The sequence below is a fragment of the Desmodus rotundus genome, chromosome 12 (genome assembly GCF_022682495.2).
Source record: "Desmodus rotundus isolate HL8 chromosome 12, HLdesRot8A.1, whole genome shotgun sequence".
Taxonomy (NCBI): Eukaryota; Metazoa; Chordata; class Mammalia; order Chiroptera; family Phyllostomidae; genus Desmodus; species Desmodus rotundus.
In genome coordinates this window covers 31,213,238-31,235,104 of record NC_071398.1, presented here as the reverse complement: position 1 = coordinate 31,235,104, position 21,867 = coordinate 31,213,238, and the positions used below count along the sequence as shown (strand labels likewise).

General features: G+C 45.7%; 1 protein-coding gene across 5 annotated transcripts in view; it reads right to left on the bottom strand.

The window, feature by feature from the left end:
- The window catches only part of ZC3H18 (zinc finger CCCH-type containing 18), a 62,788-nt gene that overhangs the window by 7,689 nt on the left and 33,232 nt on the right, over positions 1-21,867 (bottom strand). For all 5 annotated transcript variants that reach the window (XR_008425670.2, XM_053914777.2, XM_053914778.2 and 2 more), the window contains 5 exons: positions 21,474-21,591; positions 19,803-20,071; positions 4,600-4,791; positions 3,468-3,593; positions 912-1,016 (listed from right to left, as the gene is read on the bottom strand). Coding sequence is in view for 4 of the 5 variants with exons in the window: in XM_053914777.2 (XP_053770752.1) it covers positions 912-1,016; positions 3,468-3,593; positions 4,600-4,791; positions 19,803-20,071; positions 21,474-21,591 (810 nt within the window). In the remaining variant the exon portion in view is untranslated. The remainder of the gene's footprint in view (positions 1-911; positions 1,017-3,467; positions 3,594-4,599; positions 4,792-19,802; positions 20,072-21,473; positions 21,592-21,867) is intronic.

The window sequence follows — 21,867 nt, the reverse complement described above, 5'->3', positions numbered from 1 at the left end:
AGCAAGCTGCTCAGCCCAGTGTCAGAGGTGAATCAAATTTGTGCCGATGAAAATGCAGAAACAAAGCGTGCACCCCTCGCAAGCCCCAGTGTGAAGTAAGGAGGGTGCAGCTGTGGAGAGGCTGGAGTGTCTGGACTGTGTGCTCTCACAGGTTTGTTAGACCCACTGACCGGTACCATTTAGATGGATTCGGTGCACTGAATACAAATTATACTTCAATACAATTCATTTTTAAAAGTGAGCTGCTCAGGATTCCCTAAATGTTTCTGGGGTGGTTTGCTCACTCCATGTAGGATAAAAAACTGCAGGGTGCAAATTTTCAAAGCCCGCCATCCAGTAGGTGCAGGGCTACTTCCTGCTGAATGAGTAACTACTATAAGAACAAGTCAGGAAGCAGGGCCTGTAATGGCAAGGCCGGGCCTGGGGCAGGCTTACAGGACAGTCTGCTCAGACAGAGGCTGCCTTGCCCCTAAGTGGCAGGATCGATTGAACCACCAACCGCCCTGAAGTGCCAGGCTGAGACACTGCACGTTTGGTGCTGTATAAGTCAGATGTTTGTGTAAGTGCTAGATGCTTCTAACCTCTCCTGTTCGTCACATCTATTGAGAAGGATCACTGTGACACAGCCCTGGGGCTGAGTGTGGAGGGGACCTCCCACATGCCTGCCTGGTAAGAGCAGTAAGAGCGGAGCTGGTGGCTTCCCTGTGCTGCACTCGCTTGGAACCCAAAGGAGCATCGCCATCACCACCCTCCAAGCAGGGGTGCTGGAGCATAAACACTGTAAGTGCCCCTAGGTCCACACGCCCACCTCCAGGAGTCCTGTCTACAGTTCCCTCAGGCTTCTCCACATAAGTGATAGGAGGGAGGGAGAGGGCTGGATGCTGCCAGCTGCCTGAGCCCTGGGCACTTACCCTGCTTTCCCAGGAGGCAGAGCTGGCTCCCCCTTGGTTCTGACAGAAGGTCTGTGTGGGGAAGGTGTTGGAGATGGGGACGGGGACGAGGAAAAGGACCGGGACCTAGGGAGCAAACAGAGGTGTGAGGAGGGAGCGCCATAGCACCCAGATCCGAGTTTGAGCACCCTGGGATGCCACCTCAAAGTCACAGGGCAGGCCACTGAATTCCTGCTTGTTGGCCTCAGATTAACGTGGGCTTGACAGTTCTGGGTCATTTCATAAACTACATCACCCAAGGGGAAAGGACAGTGCTGAGGGGACAGCTGGTGACCACACTGGTGAGTCCTCCTGAGGCCCTGAGTCGTGGGGCGTGCTAGCTGTGTGAGCAGGATGGGAAGGGCACAGGCTCTACTCTCCATGCTGCAGTGAAACCCCAAGGGGGAGACACACAGCCAGAGTGGGCTGTGGCAGCACGGGAGAAACGGAAGGCCAGGCGGGGGACCTGAGACCCAGGTGGCTGGGGAGTGGTAGGGGAAGGTGGCCCTGAGAGTGGCCAGCAACACAGGACACGCGCAGACATGGCGGTGCTATGAGCCAGAGACTGGCCTGGCTCGGGGAGTGATCCAGCTAATGGACATTGCGATGAGCTCATCCGGACACAAGCTGCATGGGCCGCTAGGACAGACAAAGCGCTGCAAAAGGGGCGCTGGGCTGGCTGGAGTTCCAGGAGGCGTGGCCTGGCCAGCTGCTGCCCCACAGTCCCAGGATTCATATGACATCACACAGGAGGCAACCCTTTGAAAGGTTTATGGGTTTACTGTTTTTACTCCCTACTTAGAAACTGTCCTGTAAGATTTTCAATATTTCAGCCAAGCAAGACCACCAGCAAAAAGCTAAGATCAGGCTCTTGCAGTCACACATGCTGCACTGTGAAAACACACAGGAGAAATGCCCATTTCTCCTCCTGTCCTCACACTCGTGGCCCTTGGCTGGGCAGCCTGCCAGGAGAGACAGGAAGGAATGCCAGGCTCACTTCCAAGAAGCTTCAGCAACAATGTGCAGCCCCGAGTCACCACCTAGGAATCACCTCCTCGCTGTTCCCATTCCTCAGAAGGCACCGCAGAGCCAGTGCCCACAGGGGGTGCCGTGGGGAGGCACTATGCTCACGTTCTCAGGGACCACAGGGCCGTCCCAGGAGCCCGCCGTGGTGTGGAGCAGGGCAAGAGGTATGTTGATGGACGGACACTGGAACAGGCCCCGGCCAGACATCAGTACAGTATAAAAACGAGGCAAGGGGAAGGCCAGCTGGTGAAGGAAGTTCATCTGATTTTGTAGAAATAGCTAACAAATTTATGTCCAAGCTGAAAATATTCTGGGACTGGTTCAGGACACAGGGCTGGGTCCCGAGTGGAGTTTCTTTAGAACTGGGTGATGAGGAAGCTGAGCGTCCTCCTTGGGGTCCACCTTCTGAAAGGACAGCCAGGTTTCCGCTGACTCTCTCCTGCTTGCTGTTGAGGCCTCCACTTCCGCCCCATGCCTGACTCAGTGTGAGAAGCCTAGTAAGTCTACCAGGCTGATGATGGTTCTTTCTCCCACTGTTTATAGCCTTGGGCCTTGTCACAGCTGCCCCAGCCCTGTCCCTGACTTAAGAGTCTCCATCCATGGGGCCTTGTTCTCAGTCTCTCCCAGTGTCCACTGCACATATACTTGGGAAAATGTAGGTAACCCCCACATAATTGTGATTTCCAAATTTCCCAGCTTGGTCTTGTGCTCCTTCCCATAGCTCATCAACCTTGTTTCTTAAATGAAGCCATACACAAGATTTCTCCCACTGTGGATGCCTTGACATTTCATGACTGCCCCATGACTGGCAGCTGTTCTATAATCCCTGGGTACTGCTTCAACTTCCAGCAGGAATATTGTGAGGCCCCAGGCCCCACAGCTGACCCTCTAGAAACCCTTAGGAAAAAGTTTGCTTTTCTTTTTCAAAGCTATTGCTATGCACAAAATTCAACATTCATGGAAAACAGGCCCCCATATTATCTACTGTTTGTTCCATAGCCCACTTAAAACATTAACTTGACCAGCAGATTCAATAGCTCCAATGACCTAACGCTGCTCTGATCCTCTCTACAACTTTCCTAAAGACAGACCAGCTGCCAAGAAGGCTGTGGACCGGCTGTCCACAGAAGTGCTAACTGTGGGGCAACAGACCACTGCAGGATAAACTGGTCTGTTTAGTCCCCAAACATCTGGTGATGTGCTTCCCAAAGAAGCACATGTGCGTGTGTAGGTGGGACTCTCTGAGTCTGATGCCTTATTTCTGACCTAGTACATCCCAAAGCAGGCCGACACAGGTGCTATGTCTGAACTGTCTCCTGTCGTGCACTGTTTTACGATCTCCTAGAGCCTACAGTGAGCTGGCACCTTGCTGTGCATTCTTCAGAATTTGAGACTGTTCTGGAAAAACCCTGTCAGGATAGAGATCTGCCATCATGCAAGTGACTTGGGATGACTTGGGCCACACCCAGAGGCGCCCAAGTTCACCGTACCTGCTAAGCCCTGGGGACGTACCTGGACCGGCTGCCTGAGAAGGAGCTATGTCTGGAAGACCGGCTGGAGTAGGAGCTGTAGGATGAGGACCTGGACCGAGACCGGGACGAACCAGAACCCGAGTAGGATGAGGACCGTGAAGATGACCTAGAGCATCCAAAGGGGAGAGAGGAGAGGCCAGGTCTTCCTCCATCCCTGCCTTGCCCACTGGTGCCAGGCCTGCTGTCCTGGGGTTCAGGCCCAGATGACATAGCTATACTCACACACACACAGCCCCCACAGATATACCCCCCACCTGGAGACACATGCACAGATACACCCCCCTCACAGATATACCCCCCCACACTCAGAGACACCGCCCTTTGGACACCTTGGCGGACACACTACATCCCTATCCCCCTTCTAGTGGGAATGGTGTTTAGAGACCAAGACCTGGATGCTGGGTGTCTCACTGTTGCTGGGACGCGACTCCCAGGCCTTTAGTGTGCAGAGCCAGGGCACAGCTGCCGTGTGTGCAGGTGTCTGACTCTGCAAATACAGGTCTGTGTATTTCTCTACCTGTCCACCTGTGCACAAAGTGAACCCTGAACCCACAGTGATTATCGTCAGTCCTGGCCACATACTGCGGCTGCCCTGGACGCCCCCTTTCTGATCTGTAACGCCTTTCCCTGGCAGGGAGAGACCCAGCTCTCACCATCCATCCCCACCTTCCTCACTTGTTTGGGCAGAGCTAGTGCACACACAGGTTTCAGAGCTGCTAACTCGACCTGGCAGGAGAAATGGACTGACTGGATGACGGGACTTGTGCTGTTCTGTTTGTCTCTCAGTGTCTCTTCCAGAGTGACTCAGACAAGCGTTCTCCCCTCACAAACACCTCCCACCCTGCCCTGGTTCACCCTGCCCTGGTTCACCCGCCAGGCCTGTGTTCCACTCTGAGTCACCTGCATCCTGGCTGATCTCAACATGTGAAGCTGTACCAAGGTTCTAAGCGCTGGTGTTGTTTGCTGCTGAGGCTCCAGCACCTGGTACTCAGTAAGTCTCAGCTAAACTAACAAATGCCTGTTTAGTCCTACTGACTTTTCCCCAGGGCACTACAGTATATTGCTCCTGTGGTGTTCAGGAACCAGCCATTCGTACCAGCCCACCTCCTTACCTGGAGGAATTGGAGGCAGAGGCTGATGAGGCTGACGTTTTTCGACGCCTTCGTGCACGGCTAGGGGAGACCGATACCCCAAGTTTCTTCTTGGGAGACTTGGACCGGCGCCAAGGATCCTTCCACTCATCTGCTCGCTTCACCTGTGGCCCAGTGGAGGCTGCCTCCTTCTTTGGTGGCTCAGTTTGACGGCTAAAAATACAGAGGAGTTAGCAATTATCAGGTCACCTTCCATTTGGCAGTATTGCTATTTAGTGAAAGAAACTGAGAAGTGAGATTTTTGAGGAATGCCTGAAAAATAAAAGGTCATCTACAAGAGGTAGCAGATATTTCACTCACAACAAAACTTATTAGAAGACGACAAGCATAGGTCTCTCCATAAAAGGTTTCTTCTCACACGTGTATTTTTGAGGGGAACACCCATATTCTCCTTCATGGTTCCTAACTGTACTGGTGTTTCCTTTTTTGAGAATAATTACTTATTGAATTCCCATCTTCCCCAAGCTCTGGGAATGACAGGGATGGAGTCACCCTTATCTAACACATATTCTCTAGAGTTGACACACAGTAGGCACACAATAAATACTATAAAATTAAAGGGTAATAAAGTATTTTTTTAAAATGCATTAGAATTGAGAACTATCAAACCCAAGTCTTTAAAAGAACTAGTTTAATTAACCCATGAAACCGTGAGGGTCAATAACCAAGATGCTACAGTGTATTCATTGTGTTAGATGATTTGCCCACTGCAGGCTGATTAAAACCCAGAGAGAAGAGACGAGAAAGTGGCCCAGAGAAAGTCACATGTGCTCCTATACAAGAGCCACTAACTGCAAGTGTCGAGACTGAAGGCCGGAGGCTTAGCAATTCCTCCCAAATCCTGGCAGGACTGTGTAAATGCTGATTACAGGTGGGCAGATGAGACCACCTGGAATCAAATCAAAGCCTAAACATGAAGGCCACTCTCTGCACTGGAGAACCTGGGAGTGGAGGGAGGTGGTGGTCACAGACTGTGGAAACCCACTGATGACCAGGAGGCTCAGGGTGGAGAGAAAGTGGGAGTGGGAAGCTAGGAGCCCTTGGGAGGAGGCTCAGCACCAAGCTGGAAACACCCACAGGAACAGAAATCCCTACATACCTAAACATCCCCACTTAAACATGGGCCAACCTGCAGGGTCCCAAAACCACTAAGAGAAATTTAGCATGAAGGGATCTGCTGGCCCCGTGGGGTTTTTTTATTAAAAAATTTTAAGTTCATTTAAAATTTTTAGTGAATACAGAAAGTAGAGTTCTCTCTCTCTAGGGACAGCCAGCAGTTAGCATCTCCGCCTTCCTTTCCACTTCTCTTTCATCCTCCGTGATGTGCACTCGCATGTGTGCTCACACGGCCTCTAAACACAGCTGCTGGGACCTGCCTGTGACTGCTCAGCTGGCAGCGGGAGCAGCTCTTCCATGGCATCCGTTGGTGGAGACCTGGTCTTTCTTGGCCATGTGATAATTCACTGTCAGGTGTCATGTAATCTGAACATTTCTACACTGTTGGCTGTTTCTAACTTAAATAAAAAAAAAACAAAACAGCCCTGGCTGGTGTGGCTCGGTGGATTGAGCACCAGCCTGCGAACCAAAAGGTCACCGGCTAGATTCCCAGTCAGGGCACATGCCTGGGTTGCGGGCCAGGTCCCCACTTGGGAGCGAACAAGAGGCAACTGATTGATATTTCTCTCACACAGTGATGTTTCTTTCTTTTTCTTTCTCCCTCCCTTCTCTCTCTGAAAATAAATAAATAAATCTTCAACAACAACAAAAAACTAAATTAAATTAAAAAATAAAAAACCACAAACAACATTAAAAGGACTCTAAATATAAAACTCATGGACATCTTTTTTTTTTTTTTAAAGGGTGAATTCCTAAGAAAATGAAACCAGTAGGTCAAAGGAGATAAGCATCTTACGAGTTAGTGGTAAACTGCAAACATTTTCCCCTAAAGTGGAAGGACTTTTTTTTTTTTTTAAAGATTTTATTTATTTATTTTTAGAGAGAGGGGAAGGGGGGGAGAGAGAGAGAGAGAAATATCAATGTGTGGTTGCCTCTCATGTGGCCCCCACTGGGGACCTGGCCTGCAACCCAGGCATGTGCCCTTACTGGGAATCGAACTGGCAACCCTTTGGTTTGCAGCCCGCGCTCAATCCACTGAGCTCTGCCAGCCAGGGCAAGTGGAAGGACTTTTAATAGCCTCACCAGTATGAGGTGCCCATTTTACCTCCTTGTCAGCAATGCTGGGCTCCTGTGTTACTAGTGAAAACACCATCAGCCCCACCAGATAAAAATACCCCCCAAATCCTGGCAACTGCGTTAGAAAGAACAAGGGTTTCAAGGTCTGGGTGGTTCATACTAAATGCTATTCTCGCTAAATGCTAAAATGCAGCACAGTATTTTGCAGATGCAGTTATGACCTGATGAGCTTGACTGGAACCCAACAACTGCACATGCAGAAATGGGCTGCTGTTTGCTTCCCGCGGCACCTCCAATGGCTGTAGGGCTCTGTCTCCTGTGCTTCCTGGCACCTGTGAGCTCTGGTTGTCTGCCTTGTTCTTGGCCAGCTTTCTAGTAAGCTCTTCATTTACGAAGAACTGGAACCCTTTCCCAGGCTACTTATTTGCTTTTTAAGGTGTTTGGTGGTGGTGTTTGACATGGAGAGCATAACACTTCAAATGTCAAAGCAATTCCTTTTCCTTCTCTTGTGCAGCTTCTTTTACGCTGATATAGTCCTCCATTGCAAGTCACATTTACTTGAATTTTTCTTCTAGTTGATCTGGAGTTTCGTTCTTTTGACCATTCCTGAAGCACTGGCTAACCAGCTTCTCTTTTCCAAATGGTTTGTGATGTGATGCCACCTTTGATGAATATAAAAGTTCCTACTCTGAGGGAAAGTGCTTGTGGGCTGAGCTCTCCGATTAATCTACTCCCATTCTGGAATCATACCCACAGATAGGTCACCAACATACAGATGGTCCCCAAGTTATAATGGGTCACAACTTACTTTTCAACTTTACGGTGGTGTGAAATACGCATTCAGTAGAAACTGAATTTCAAGTTTTTGTCTTTTCCCAGGCTAGTGGTACTTGGCATGATATATTCTCTTATAATGCTGGGCAGGGGCAGATCCTAGTCAGCCATGAAACCGTGAGGGTCAATAACCAAGATGCTACAGTGTATTCATTGTGTTAGATGATTTGCCCACTGCAGGCTAATGTGAGTGTTCTGAGCATGTTTACGGTGGGCTGGGCTAGATGTTCGGTAGATAGATGTATTAAGTACAATTTTGCCTTATGATATTTTTAATTTACAATGGGTTTATTGGGATGTAACCCCCATTGTAAGTCAAGGAACATCTGTAGTTAAAATTCCCAATACCCATACTTTTCAAAGATTGCTTGGTATGTCCTGCCTATTTTTATCTACAGAAGATCTTTAGTAACACAATCGGACTCACCCCCCAAGTCCCACTGGGCTTTGGATTAGAATGCGATAAAACTTATGAATAGCACCTTGCTATATTCATGTCTCCTTTCGTGGGTGTCAGCACAGGATAATAGTTTCCTACCTTTCTGGGGCAGATTTTTAGTTATATTACAGATTCACTACCACCAGCATCTCAGCCATCTTATCTTGGCTTATACTTGGCCTTGCTATGACCAGCATCTGGTTATATTATACCATAACATATAAAAATCATTGCCTGTTGATACATTCAGAACTTTAAAATCAATCAATCCACCAACTAGAAATTTCCATGCTTACTGTATTTGCCCAGTGTCTCAAACCAGGAGCAGCACCCAACATTTAAAAACTGCCCTGAGGACGCCCTAAACTGAGGCATAAAATCCCTGTTACCTTGGCCCAATCCCTGAGACATATTACCACACAAGCTCATAAGCGTGTTCTCCTGGAAAAGCAATCCAGGACGGAGGCAAAACTTGTCTGACAAATCTAGCCTGTCATAGGCCACTGGGAGCTGCTTTCACCTTTATACTTCCCGTGTCATTTTAGTTCTAAAAATGCAACAGGAAATCGAACACCTTGGTCCCTAGCTTTTTCATTAGTCATCAAAGTGGCAGCTCTGTCAGCTTGCAGCCCTTCTCACACAGGGAGAGATGAAAAGATGGAAATCAAGGGAATAATTCATGACACATTCACGACAGCACTGAAAGTTCTTGCTGTAGTGAAGGGGAAAGAGAAAGAATGCTGAGCCCTGACCCCATCACAGCATGGAAAAGAAAACCACTTCAGGCCACAGAGAGGTGGCCAACACAGGCCTCCATAATCTTTTAGGGGCAACATTTCCTCACCAGGAAGAATTTTTCATTCACTCTGAAGAACTATGAGTTTCAAACTGAGCCTTTAACAGTGTTAGAACAAGGCCTGGCGGTGTCCCTAAAGTTTCTCATTTTCTGGGCTGGTGCCATGGATGGAGCAAACAGCTGGGGCCACCCTCCCCTGATGTAACAAGCCTGGCAGTGACTGTGCTTTAAAAAGTGAAAGTATTTTAATAATATTGGGGGTACGTGGATATAGAAAATCATGCATTTGGCACAAAATGAAGTTCAGGGATCACTATGTTAATGAGTGACTCTGTAGGCCATCAAAGTCAAATACTAATGTGCTGAGGCCCAAGTGGTTTTTCTCCCCAGACTTGGGGGACCCAAACCAGAAAGCAATGTTTTTAGACTTGGATGCAAAAATTAAAGCATCTATTGTAATGGTAGATTTAAAATTTTTATTTATTTATTTTCAGAGAGAGAAGAAGGGAGGGAGAAAGAAACATCAACATGTGGTTGCCTCTTGAGTGTCCCCCCCCATCGGAAACCCAGCCTGCAACCCAGGCATGTGCCCTGACTGGGAATTGAACGGGCGACCCTTTGGTTCGCAGGCCGGCGCTCAATCCACTGAGCCATACCAACCAGGGCTTAATGGTAGATGTTTTGAAAAGAATGACTGAATTAACTAATAAAAACTTCATTAAAAAATTCCATTTGAGAAAAATGTTCACATTATATTGAGGAAGGGCAGAGAGGAAGAGGCAAAAATCAGGTATGCTCCTAAACTCTCAGTCGGTTTGGGAGTGTGGCCAATTTGTAACAGCAGGAGTTATCAACAGGCCAGATTTTCTTCTCTTTCTCTTTATTCTTTAGGAAGTGTTTAAAACTTTCCTAAATTGTCATGGTTTACATTTATTACAGAAACACCCCAAATGCTACTTAAATTTTTTTCCATTTCTGCAAAGAAAATCTTTTAATACTGTTAACAAGTACATACTCTCAGGAATTTTACTAATAATTTTAGTGATGTGTTGTCGTCTCTTATAAGAACCTCAAAAGAGCCCTGGCTGGTGTGGCTCAGTGGATTGAGTGCTGGCCTGCAAACCAAAGGGTTGTCAGTTTGATTCCTAGTCAGGACACATGCCTGGATTGTAGGCCAAGCCCTCAGTTGGGGGTGTATGAGAAGCAACCACACATTGATGTTTCTCTCTCCCTCTTTTCTCCTCTAAAAATAAATAAATAAAATCTAAAAAAAAAAAAAAAGAACCTGAAAGGAGTAGGAAAGTGTCTTTGCCCACTGACCGGAGGCACTGGAGTGTCATGTAGCTCATGAAGAGCACAACACCACGGATGTCAGTTCTCAACGTTCTCTAAACAAAACACCACCAGGGCCAGCAGACGTCATCCTAGGCACTGCAGCAAATTAAATTCGACCCAGTTAGTAAGGGAGCAATAACTAGGGGCAGGGCTTAGGCTGATGTGCCCTGGAAATCCTGGTGAAGGTGGCACCTCTGACCATGGAACCTATGACCCTGGGCCCTAGGTGGCCAGACAGGTTTGCTCCGGCAGTGGGGCCATGCTGGTGCCTCGACCCTGTGGCAAAGAAGTAGGGTTGCTTCTGCTTTCTGAGAGAGCCCAAGACACCCAAAGCTGAAGCGCTTCTCTCACTGAATGACAATACCCCAGATGAGAGCCTGGAAAACTAGAAAGATAAACAAACTGTACCCAAATGGAAAAAAGCAGGCTTGCCACCATTTCCACACATACTACCGACCAAAGCTGAAGATGTGGACAGGAAGAAAACCCAGCTGAATTGAAAGAGCAGGCCAGGTAAGACCTGAGTCAGGGATAATGGCATCAAGAGCTGGCAGAATAGATTTGGAATTTGCATAAACACTTCTAAACAGAGAGGGGGAAAAAACCCTTCAGTAATCTCTGACAGAGGAAGTGGCCTTAACTAAGCATAGCTAGACACAACCTTATCTCCCAGGCAGCTGATCCTTTGTTCAAGGCTACTGAAAGAGTCTCCAAGGAGCAGAGGTCAGCTGTTCTATGACTGTCAAAAAAAAATGTCACAACACAACAAAACAAAGGGGCCTTGAGTCAACCCAGGAGGAGCTCACATCTTACATCAGCCCAGAGTTGTTAGTACCAATGATGCAAGGTCGCCACAGCGAGCATATCTGGAAACTCCGACCTGGGCAGCTGCCAGGTTTGGGGTCAAAGGTAAAAAAAAAGATAGGATAAAGGTTCTCCTCTGAAATCAGAAAGGTTAAACATCTAATAAAGACACAAGAAAAGGGAATTTGAAACACATGGATTTTCTCACTGAACTCACTCAGAGTCATGTTTGGAGAAACAGAACACCTTTTGTAGCAGCTCCTCTGCTAGTTCATCCAGGACACTTCGTGGAGCATTACACTGCTCACCTCCCTTAACGCTGAGCAGAACTGCCCACAGAAGTCCCTAAGTACTCTTGGGGCTGCCATGCCCCTTTCCTGGACCACCCTGGTGAGCCCTCCTGCCTGGACCCCAAGTGCACACTGCCTCTGAATCCCTTCCTGTCCCATGCCATACAAATCAGGAGGCTCCCATTCCCAGCTCACCTGGATGGACGCCTGCCAACAGAAGAAACTCCGAACCCCAATCCATTCCTCCCTCTGGAATGCCCACCTCATGTGAAGTCCCGTGCATTCCCCACAGAGGACTATCATTATTTTTTACGATCCACCCAGCTGGCTGTAAACCTTCCTCCAAACTCTACCATGACGTGTGGCCCTCTCTTAGGGACTACACACAAGTAAGAATGTGATCTAACTTGTATTTCCTATTCACATTTCTCAACTCTGCGTCCTTCTCAGGACTGAGCAGAAGGCCTGCAGCACATGGCAATGCACGCTGACTCAACGACGCCCAGAGCAAGTTCCAGAACCCTGACCAGGGGACCTTGATGGAGTAGGGCATTCCAAGGGCCTGTGGATTTACACTAAGGACTGCCATCACAGGTGACAGTCCTTCCAAGGGAGGCCTGAGAAGGTGGGGGCAGGACGGACAGGCTTTCCCCAGTGAAGAGTGACCTGGGGATGAAAAGACCCATTGCTTTAATCCTTAGATTTTGAAAACATGTTTAAACTTTATCACGAGCAGGTAAACCTAAGAAAACTGTAACTACGAACAACAACAACAATCCGTACTGTTTCAAGTGGTGGGCATTAAGACTTCCTGTTTCCATGGTGAGGACTTGTCATTTAAATACATTTTCTGAATTTCCAAGACTATGAACGTTGCCTTAGGTTCTTTATGCCACATCTCCACTTCCCACCCTTGGTCCCCACAGTGAAAACACACTGCTGTACCTATAAACAGAGTAAGGCTTAAACAGGGTCAACAATGCTTCTTTCTCATTCATGATTGTATCTGTATTTATCTGTATTATCTAATTCCTACCCGTATCAGATGTCTATACTCAGCCTTGAATGCATGAGAGACAACTATTTATCTTTTCATCTTTATCAAATAGTCGGGCAACTTCTGAACAATTCAGTGTGTAAGGAGCCAAGACATTAAATAGGGTACACTTTTTCTCAAAAAAGCTGTGGGCATAAGAACTTTCTCCAAGTCGAGAAATTAAGTCCTGCCTAGGACATAGCAGAATAAGAGATTAGAAAGGTAAAACAGGTTTATTAAATTGTCAGGGGAGTGTCTTTTGTGTAACAAAAAGGTCAGTGCTGGTTTTGAAGCTGAGTGTAAGTGCTAGGGAATCTAACTCGGGGCAGTCTGAGTGCCTGGCTCATCAGGGAGCAGGAGGGTAACGACAGAGCCAGGAGTGGAGTGGGAGGCACGGAAACTTGCCATCACAGGGCCTCAGGACATCACCACACTGCTTCCCCAGGTTGTGCACATCCTGCGTGGCTGCTGACGGCAGTCCAGGTGTGGTCATCTGACACAATTGGGACAGCAAATGCATACAATACCACCATGGGGGCCTAGGTACAATCACTCCCAACTTATAATGTTCAAATTCCGGGAATCAGTGAATTCCACCATATAAGGTGTGCATATCAATGGGATGGCACTGAAAGGTGGTGATAAACCATGCACTGCCTCTCTGAGACAAAGCAGAGAGGAAACTGAAAGACCCAGCACCATGCTAGGCATGGCCAGAGGAGAGGCTGTCAGGCATAAGAAAACAGGGAGGGAAAAAGTCACCATAAGCTGAGGGAAACTGTGTGTGTGTGTCCGTCCTCACGGACCAGTCAGAGCAGACTTGAGTGACTGTGTGACTGTGATCCTTCCCTCTAGGGTGGCAGAGGGCCATACAGCCTCAGCCACTGCTGTAAGGGTGAGTCTGAGCAGGACAGAAACACACAGGGTGGTGGTCCATGTTTAACTGCCATTACCCTCCCTAATCCAAGTACTCCCTGCCCGAGAACAGTGGTTCTGAGCCTTTGTGATGGAGTTACAAACCCCTCTGAAGAAGACTATACATGCTCCCCAACCCACCCTGAGACCCTTGGTGTGCCTCAAACTGGAGATCCACAGGTTAGCACTGTAATACCAGGGCAACCGTGAGGCTGAATCGACAGCCCGCCCAACACCGCAATGACACGCCTTGCACAGGATGCTGGCAGCCCTAGGCGACCAGAAATCCATCTGGGAAACTAGGAAACAACTAAGCTTTAGTGAGTGTGGAAAAAGGGGTGGGAACAGGTGCTTCCTTACGAGGATTAGGCAAGTGTCCTAGGAAATGAAGAGCCTGCCCTTTCAACCCTAAGGGGCACTAAACCTCAAACGCATAGGCAGTCTGAGAAATTCCTCCAGCAAGGTCCCAGTTACTACTTATATCTAGAATGAAATTAATTTGCCTATGCCAAAGAATGTCCTAGTTTCCCTCCTCAGCTCCACATAGAAAGCACAGACACTGGCTTGGCTGTAAAGAGTAGACAGAGGTTTCACAAAAGAATTTTCGCCTATTTACATAGATGCATTCTGTAGAATTGCATAGAGGTTATTGTTAGAAGGTTCTGCTTTATCTAAAAAATAGGACCAGTATAGGAGTGAGCAAAAGTTCTCAAAAGGTATAGTTACATGGGTGAAGAATGATGTTCTCACTAAATACAGTGACACTGCACCTAGCCTGGGAGGTCTACAGAAAAGCTGAGAAGTTCCTGAGGTAGAGATTTGAAAGACAGCTCACCAATTACCTGTCTTAGAGGGGTACAGATTGGGCAGGTGAGGAAGAACCACAGGAAAGAGGGCTGACAGATGGGGGAAGAAGGGAGCACCTGGTATCTTGTTGGTTTGCACCTCTCTTCTGGTAATGGGGTGTCTGGCCTTAAAGCTCTTGCTGGTGAAACAGAAGAACCACCATACTTCATTAAAGTTTAGCATTGTTCACTCCTACTTAGGTCCATGAGACAGTGCGAGTAAGATTTCCAGTGCAGATTCTGTCCCCACAGTGGCTGAAGACAAAAGCCATGCAAGTGGCTCTTTCTTAACGTAGTTACGTCATCCTCCTATGTTAGGTGAGAAAAGTTCTTTTCATCTAGCCTGTCAGAGGCTAAATATAAGCTCTTCTATAAAAGGGAGATCATATAAAAGCATTACTGCAGGGAAATTCAGCCACCTCCTGAAGTGGTGATGCCAGCTCTGGCTGATCAAGGCAAAAGAAACTAGGAGGCTGCACTGGAAATTCTGCTCTGGTGAAACCCTAGCCCTTAGGCTGGTAGTGAGGCTGATGGGGTCCAGGCAGGGGAGTCAAAGATGGAGTTCAACAACACTCCCTAGCATCAGTGAGACAGGCTGAATCCAGATCAAGTGACAGGACTGCCCCACCTCTGCTGATGGCTGATGAGGTGCTGGAGGTGGAGGCCCACAGAAGCACAAGTAAGAGTTTGGAGAGGAAATGAAGGGACAAACCAAGTAAGAAATGGCGGGTAGGTGTGGGGTGGCACGGAGAACAGGCTGGCCAAGTTTGGTGAGAAAAGCTGCATCGGATTTTAGGAAGAACTGATTTAGTAAGCTTTCTGAACACTGACCTACTAATTCAGCTGAGTCTCTTTCCTCACTTCCAAATCTACGATTGTGCAAACGTAGGATATGGAGGCTGTTCACAGCAATCTGCTGCTTGGAGGCCAAACCAGTAAATGCCACTACTTTTAAAACATTTTTCGGATTCCCATATACTTTCCTCTAAAAAGTTCAGGCGATACTGGAGATAACAGTGAGCACTAGACAGGCATCTGTACCATGAATCAGTAACAAGCAGAGAAGCACAGCTGACCTGTCTGGCTGTCCTACAACATGACTCTCTAAAATGTACCCTCATAGGCATAAAACCACTCTCCTGGGTCTCTCAGCTGGAAATACAGACATCTGACTTGGAAGAACTGCTTGGCTGCTTGGAAATAAGCAAGACTAACTAATGTTAGTAAAGGCTGGGGAAGGGGTCTATAGCCTGAGTAAATATGCTTGTAAACTGCAAAACCACAGAAGTGGACTAGCTGATGTGATTAGGAAACCATGGAGCTACATGGTCAGTGATATCCTAGACATCGCTTGCCAGTCTCTCTTGTATCTCTGCTTCCAAGACCAGGGATCTAGATATGCATGAAAACAGACATTTATGAATCTGAAAAGCAGGCTGAGTTAGTTCTGTTTGAAGAACTTGGTGTGCAATTTTACTTGGTCTACAGCACTCACTTCTGCCACATAAGGTAAAAACGCTGGCTGCTACCAAATCCAAAATTCATTTATGGCTCTATCAAATGTTCATGAGTGCCAGTTTTAATGCCAGCCCCGGAGACTGCAGTGTCTTACCAGGGATTACATTCTATAAGGGATAACAGATAACAGATAACAAGTGGTAACAGCTAAGTGAATGAGGAGACAATAAGAGCCCTGAGGGACAATAAAGCAGGTGGTAAGATAGGAAGAGTGTGTGAGGCGCCATCTCTGAGTAGTGGAATTTGAGCAAAGCCCTGAAGACACTGGGGCAGAGGGAATGGCAGAGGAAAGGCTGAGACCAGAATGCATTTGATGAACAGCAAAGAGGTGGGAGCAGCTGGTGAATGAGAGCAGAAGAGCGCCAGGCCTCATCTCCCAGCAGTGTCCAAGTGGGGAACATAGCCCTAGGACCAAGTCCATGCTGGAAACACTGTGCATTTCTGGGGAAAGGGCTTCTATCAGTAAGGGTCTTCAAAAGGACCAACAACAGAAAGATCAAAATCAAGCTTTTATATTCAAATTTAAAGAGTGATTATTGTAACAGAAAGATTCATCAAAGCAGCCTTTTAAAGAATAAACCCCCTCAGAATATGTAATTTTTACCCCTGAAGTTCTTTAAGAACATCACTTTGCCTAAAGTTAGGAGAGCATAAAAAAAATAACAACAAATTTAGGGAGGTCAAGTCATTGCAATTTAGATGGAAACAGTCAAAACTGGCACTTATCACAACTAAGTGTCCTGATGCAGCCACAAATAACCCTAAGATGAAAGACTACAGTTTTGACACTTACTTTCAGTAACACAACTGCACACAGGAAAGGAGCCTGTCTAATCGAAAGGTCAAGAAAAGGGATGATTGCCTAGTTTCATTCACCAAAAAACTGTTAGAGTTAATAAACAAATTCAGTGCAGTTGCAGGACACAAATCAACATACAGAAATTGGCTGTATCTCTATACGCTAACAACAAACTATCTGAAAACAAAACAACCCCATTTACAATTGCATCAAAAATAATACTCAGGAATAAATTTAACCAAGGAGATGAAGGATATCTACAATAAAAATTCCAGATATTGATGAAAGACACAAATAAATAGACAGATATTCTGTGCTCATGTACTGGAAGAATTAATACTGTTAAGATGTCCATACTACCAGCGAAGTGATCTACAGATTCAATATGACACCTATCAAAATTTCAATGGCATTTTTCATAAAACTAGGAAAAAAACAACCCTAAAATTTGTATGGAACAGCAAAAGACCCCAAAACAGCCAAGTAATCCTGAGTAAGAACAGCAAAGCTGGAGGTGGCACACATCCCAATTTCAAACTATACCACAGGGCTATAGCAATCAAAACAGTATGGCACTGACAATAAGAAAGAGACACATAGATCAATGGAATAATATTGAGCCCTCAGAAATAAATTCTTGCACAGGGTCAACTTATATTTTACAAGGGAGCCATAAATGCTCAATAAGTTAAGGACAGCCCTGACCAGTGTGGCTCAATTGGTTGGGTGTCCTCCTGCAAAGCCAAAAGGTCACTGGTTCACTTTCCAGTCAGGGAATATGACTGAGTTGCAGGTTTGGTCCCTGATTGGAGCATATATGAGAGGCAGCTGATTGATGTTTCTCTCCCTCTCTTCCTCCCTCCCTTTCCCTCTCCCTAAAAATAAACAAAATCTTAAAAACAAACAAAAAAATTTTTAAAAATGGCCAAAGAATCTGACTAGACATTTCCCAAAGAAGACATACAATCAACAGATATATGAAAAAATGCTCTACATCACCAGTCATCATAGAAATACAAATCAAAACTGCAATGTGGTATCTCCTCACACCTGTTAATATAGCTATTATTCAAACAAACAAACAAACAAACCAACCAACCAACCAACCAACCAGAAATAACAAGGGCGGGTGAGGATGTGGAGAAATGGGAACCCTGCTGCACTGCTAGTGGGAATGTAACTTGGTGCAGCCACTATGAAAAACTCTATGTAGGTTCCTCAAGAAATTACAAATAAAACCAACATAAGATCCAACATGTATATCCAAAGGAGATGAAATCATTCTCAATCATTCTGCACTCCCATGTTCACTGCAGCATTATTCACAATAGCCAAGATATGGAAACAAACTCAGTGCCTATCAACAGATGAATGGATAAAAAAAAAAGTGGTATACATATTCAATGGAATGTTATTCAGCCATAGCCATGAAAATGGACCTCCTGATGTTTGTGACAACATGGAAAGATTTTGAGGGCATTATGCTAAGTGAAATAAGCCAGACAAAAATTCTCTGTTCTCACTCTATGTTGCATACTGGAATCTAAAAAAGCCAAACTTACAGAAACAGAGTAGAATGGTGGTTGCCATGTGAATGTGAATGTGATAAGGCATGGGGGAAATGGGGAAGATGTTGGTCAGATGACACAAATTTTCAGTTATAAGGTGAGTAAGTCTGGGATCTAACATACAGCATAGCGTCTAGAATTAACAATACTGTATTATATATATAAGCCACTGAGAGTAGATCTTAAATCTTATCACTTAAATACACACAAAAGTAATTATGTGAAGTGATGCTGGTGTTCACTTACCTTAGTGTGGTAATCATTTCACAATATAAATGTGTCAAATTATCACATCATACACCTTAAAATTATATAACATTATACGTCAACTGTATCTAAATAAAGCTGGAAAAAATAAGAGCCCTCCCCTTAATAAAAAAGAAAGAAAAGAAAATGAACATGATCACGAAAGTGAAATGACAGCCCACGAATAGAAGAAAAGTACCCACAAACTAGATACCTGATAAGGGACTTGTACCTGGAATATATAAAGAATTTCTATAACTCAATAATAAAGACTACCAAATTTAAACATGTTCAAAGGATCTGAATTGATATTTTTCCAAAGGAGATATACATGTGGCCCATAAGCACATGAAAAGATGCTCAACATCCTTAGTTTTCAGAGGAAAGCAATTTAAACTACAATGAGATAACATTTCATACCCACTAGGATGCCTATAATCAAAATGATAACAAGTGTTGGCAAGGATAAGGAAGAAAGTGGAACCCTCAGACATGTCTGGTGGGAATTTAAGATGTAGCTATTTTGGAAAAGTCTTAATGTTCCTCAAAAGGTTAAACATAGTTACCACATGACCCAGCAATTCCACTCCTAGGTGTTCACCCAAAAGAAATGAAAACTATGTTCACACATAAACCTGTACATGAAGGCTCATAGTCATCATAGCCAAAAGGGAGCAACAATCCAAATGTCCATGTGATTCCATTTGTATGAAATGTCCATGATAAGCAAATCCAGAGACAGAAAGTGAATTAGTGGTTGCCAGGAGCCAGATGGATGTTTGGGGGAAAATGGGGAGTGACTACTAATGGGTACAAGGTTTCTTTTAGGGGGACAAAGGTGTTTTAAAACTGTGGTGATGGCCCCACCAATCTATGAATACTCTATAACCACTGAATTTGTACATTTTAAACAGGTATATTGCATGGTCAGTGAATTACATCTCATTAAAACTAAAAAAAATAAATGAATAAATAAATAAAAGTCCAAAACCCACAAAATTTCATCAAGTTCTATGATTTTTTAATGTGGAACACCTGCTCTGCTCCAGTATTTAAATACGTTTAAAAAGAAAGAAAAGCTGTGCGAAGTCCCAAAGCCAGCCTCACCCTTGGGCCTTTGCTGTGGGACATGTCCTTACAGCCCACCACAGCAGTCCAAGCTAAGTGGAGAGGCCGGCAGTTCACTTGGAGACTCAAGGTCCTGCATTCAAGCCGCTAGAGTGCCACACTGTGGCCAGAAACTAGCACATCCTACGGTTCCTAATTCCTTCTTCCAAGCCCCAGGTGAACTGAGAATCCAAGACTTTCCTGATTTAGGACATACGGTGGTGCACAGTGCATGTTTCATAACATGCATGTTACATGATGGGGCAGCAACTACTCATGAAAACACATTAACATTTCTTCAGCAACCGACTTTGAGACTGTGGGCACAGGTGTGGGAACCAGGCAGGGCCAACACAGTGGAGCTGCAGGTCCCTCCTCTTGGGGCCCCACAACCTGGCCTGTTGGACCCCAGTACGGACCCCAGTGGTGGGTGGCCTACCTTGGTGGCTGTGGGGAGCGGGGCTTTGGCTTCTCCTTTTCCTTCTCCCGCTCCTTCTCTCTGTCTCGGTCTCTGTGCTGTCTGTCCTTCTCGTCCCGCTTGGCTCGCTCTCGCTCCCACTCCTCTTTCCTCCTCTGCCGTTCCTTGTCCCGCTCGCGCTCCCGCTCACGCTCCCGCTCCCGTTGCCGGCGCTCCCGCTCTCGGTCTCGCTCACGCTCCCGCTCCCGCTCACGCTGTCTGTTCTCTCGCTCTCTTTCCCTTTCCCGTTCCTTTGTTGAAAAGCCAAGCATACACAGACACCAGCTACAATTTAAACACTTGTAACGGAAATTACAGAGAAAATGCAAAAGAGCAAGCAAATGAAGATTAGGGAACAATCTCTGGTGGTAATTTTGTTTCAGTTTCTCCTTAAAACACAATGTTAAAAAATGAATTATATGCCAAATTAGAAAGAAACACAACCTAAGAGTGAACCCTTCCAACAACTAATTCTAGACTAATCAGCATGCAAGGGCTAGTGTAAATTCGGGCTGCCAGCATATGATATCACGGGCCTCCCTGGCTTCAGCTCTTCACGTGGAGAGACTTCATGCAGGCTCAGACCTGGGGCACCTAAAGCACTCTGTGTTTAGAACTGTGTGGGCACCCCAAAATGGTGGCTCTTACATTTCTAACACAATTGTTGCACACCTTTTTGAACCATTACTCTGTTCTCATTCATTTATCTGCTCCAATATTCATAGTTAAAAGTGAATAATGCCCAAATCATAGCACACTGACAGGCTCTGAGCTTTAGGCGCCCTGCGCAGAAATGAAGTGCACTGCTGACCTTCACGCTGGCCCGCCTGCCCCTGGGATACAGTGGGGGGATGTGTTGGAAAGGGACTCTAGCAGGTCCCTCTACTTCCAAGGCTGCCCTACCTGGTACAAGGCACTGTCCCCCTGTACCACAGCCCCACTGAGGAATCTGCTCTACTGGGTTGAGGGGCACGGATGGTCAACCAGGGTCCTAGTCTCTCCACAAGCTCACCATTTGATGAGGTCCCAGGGCAGTCACCTTCTTTTGGTCTAAAAACGCATGACTCTGTTACATAAGTCACAGCACAAAAACTTGCCTCTAACTGATCTCTTCCTAGTGGCAGCTTTTTCATATCACCCCAAAAGCATAAAATTAGGGACTCAAAGGCTGAAGCACATATATTCACAAATATACTAAACTCTCAAGAGAAATACTAATATAGACTGGTTCTCCATTAGACTAAGGAATGGTTGGTAGAGGCCGAAAGGAATGCACCTAATCGGTTAAGCATGACAATTGTAAATGCTTACTACTAAGGAGACTGAAAAAAATAACTCTTAAGAGGGTAGAACACACTCCCCTGCAAACTTGTATCAACAACCCAATCAGGAAATCTAATTAAACAAAACAAAACAAAGAAACAAAAAAATGTAGTGAGAACACAGATAAACCCAAGGAAGTCTCTGTTCAAATCACCACAAATTTCATCTGTGGATCTGAAATTAGTTCTTCAGAGTTAATTTGGGCTAGAGTTAGTACACTGTGCCAACATAATTAAGCTCACATAAAGTCCTATAAAAAAAAAAAAAAAAAAGGGCGATTTTAACAAATCAATTAGTGAAGTTCAATCTGTAAATCTAAGTTCTACTTACCCGGTAATTGTGGTACGGTTCTGTTTCTGTATACTGCACCCTGAAATTCTCATACTGCCCACCACGCCAGAACCGTTCTATTTCATAGTCATAATAAGGATCTGCATAAGGCTCAAGTCTGAAAAACAAATAAACAAAAAACCAAATAAAATCTTTTCACTTAAAAATAGTATTGCAAACATGCTACATAAAAATGTTAACAAACAGAATTCAAAACCACATTAAGAATAACATAGCATGACTAAGTGGGATTTATTCCAGGAATGAAAGGTTGAGTCAGTATTAGGAAATTTACGAGTATACCTCGTATGATAATAGATCTGAAGAGAAAAGTCACAGGATTCTATTACAGATAATGAAAATGTCTACAGATACTGAAAATGACAAACATTCA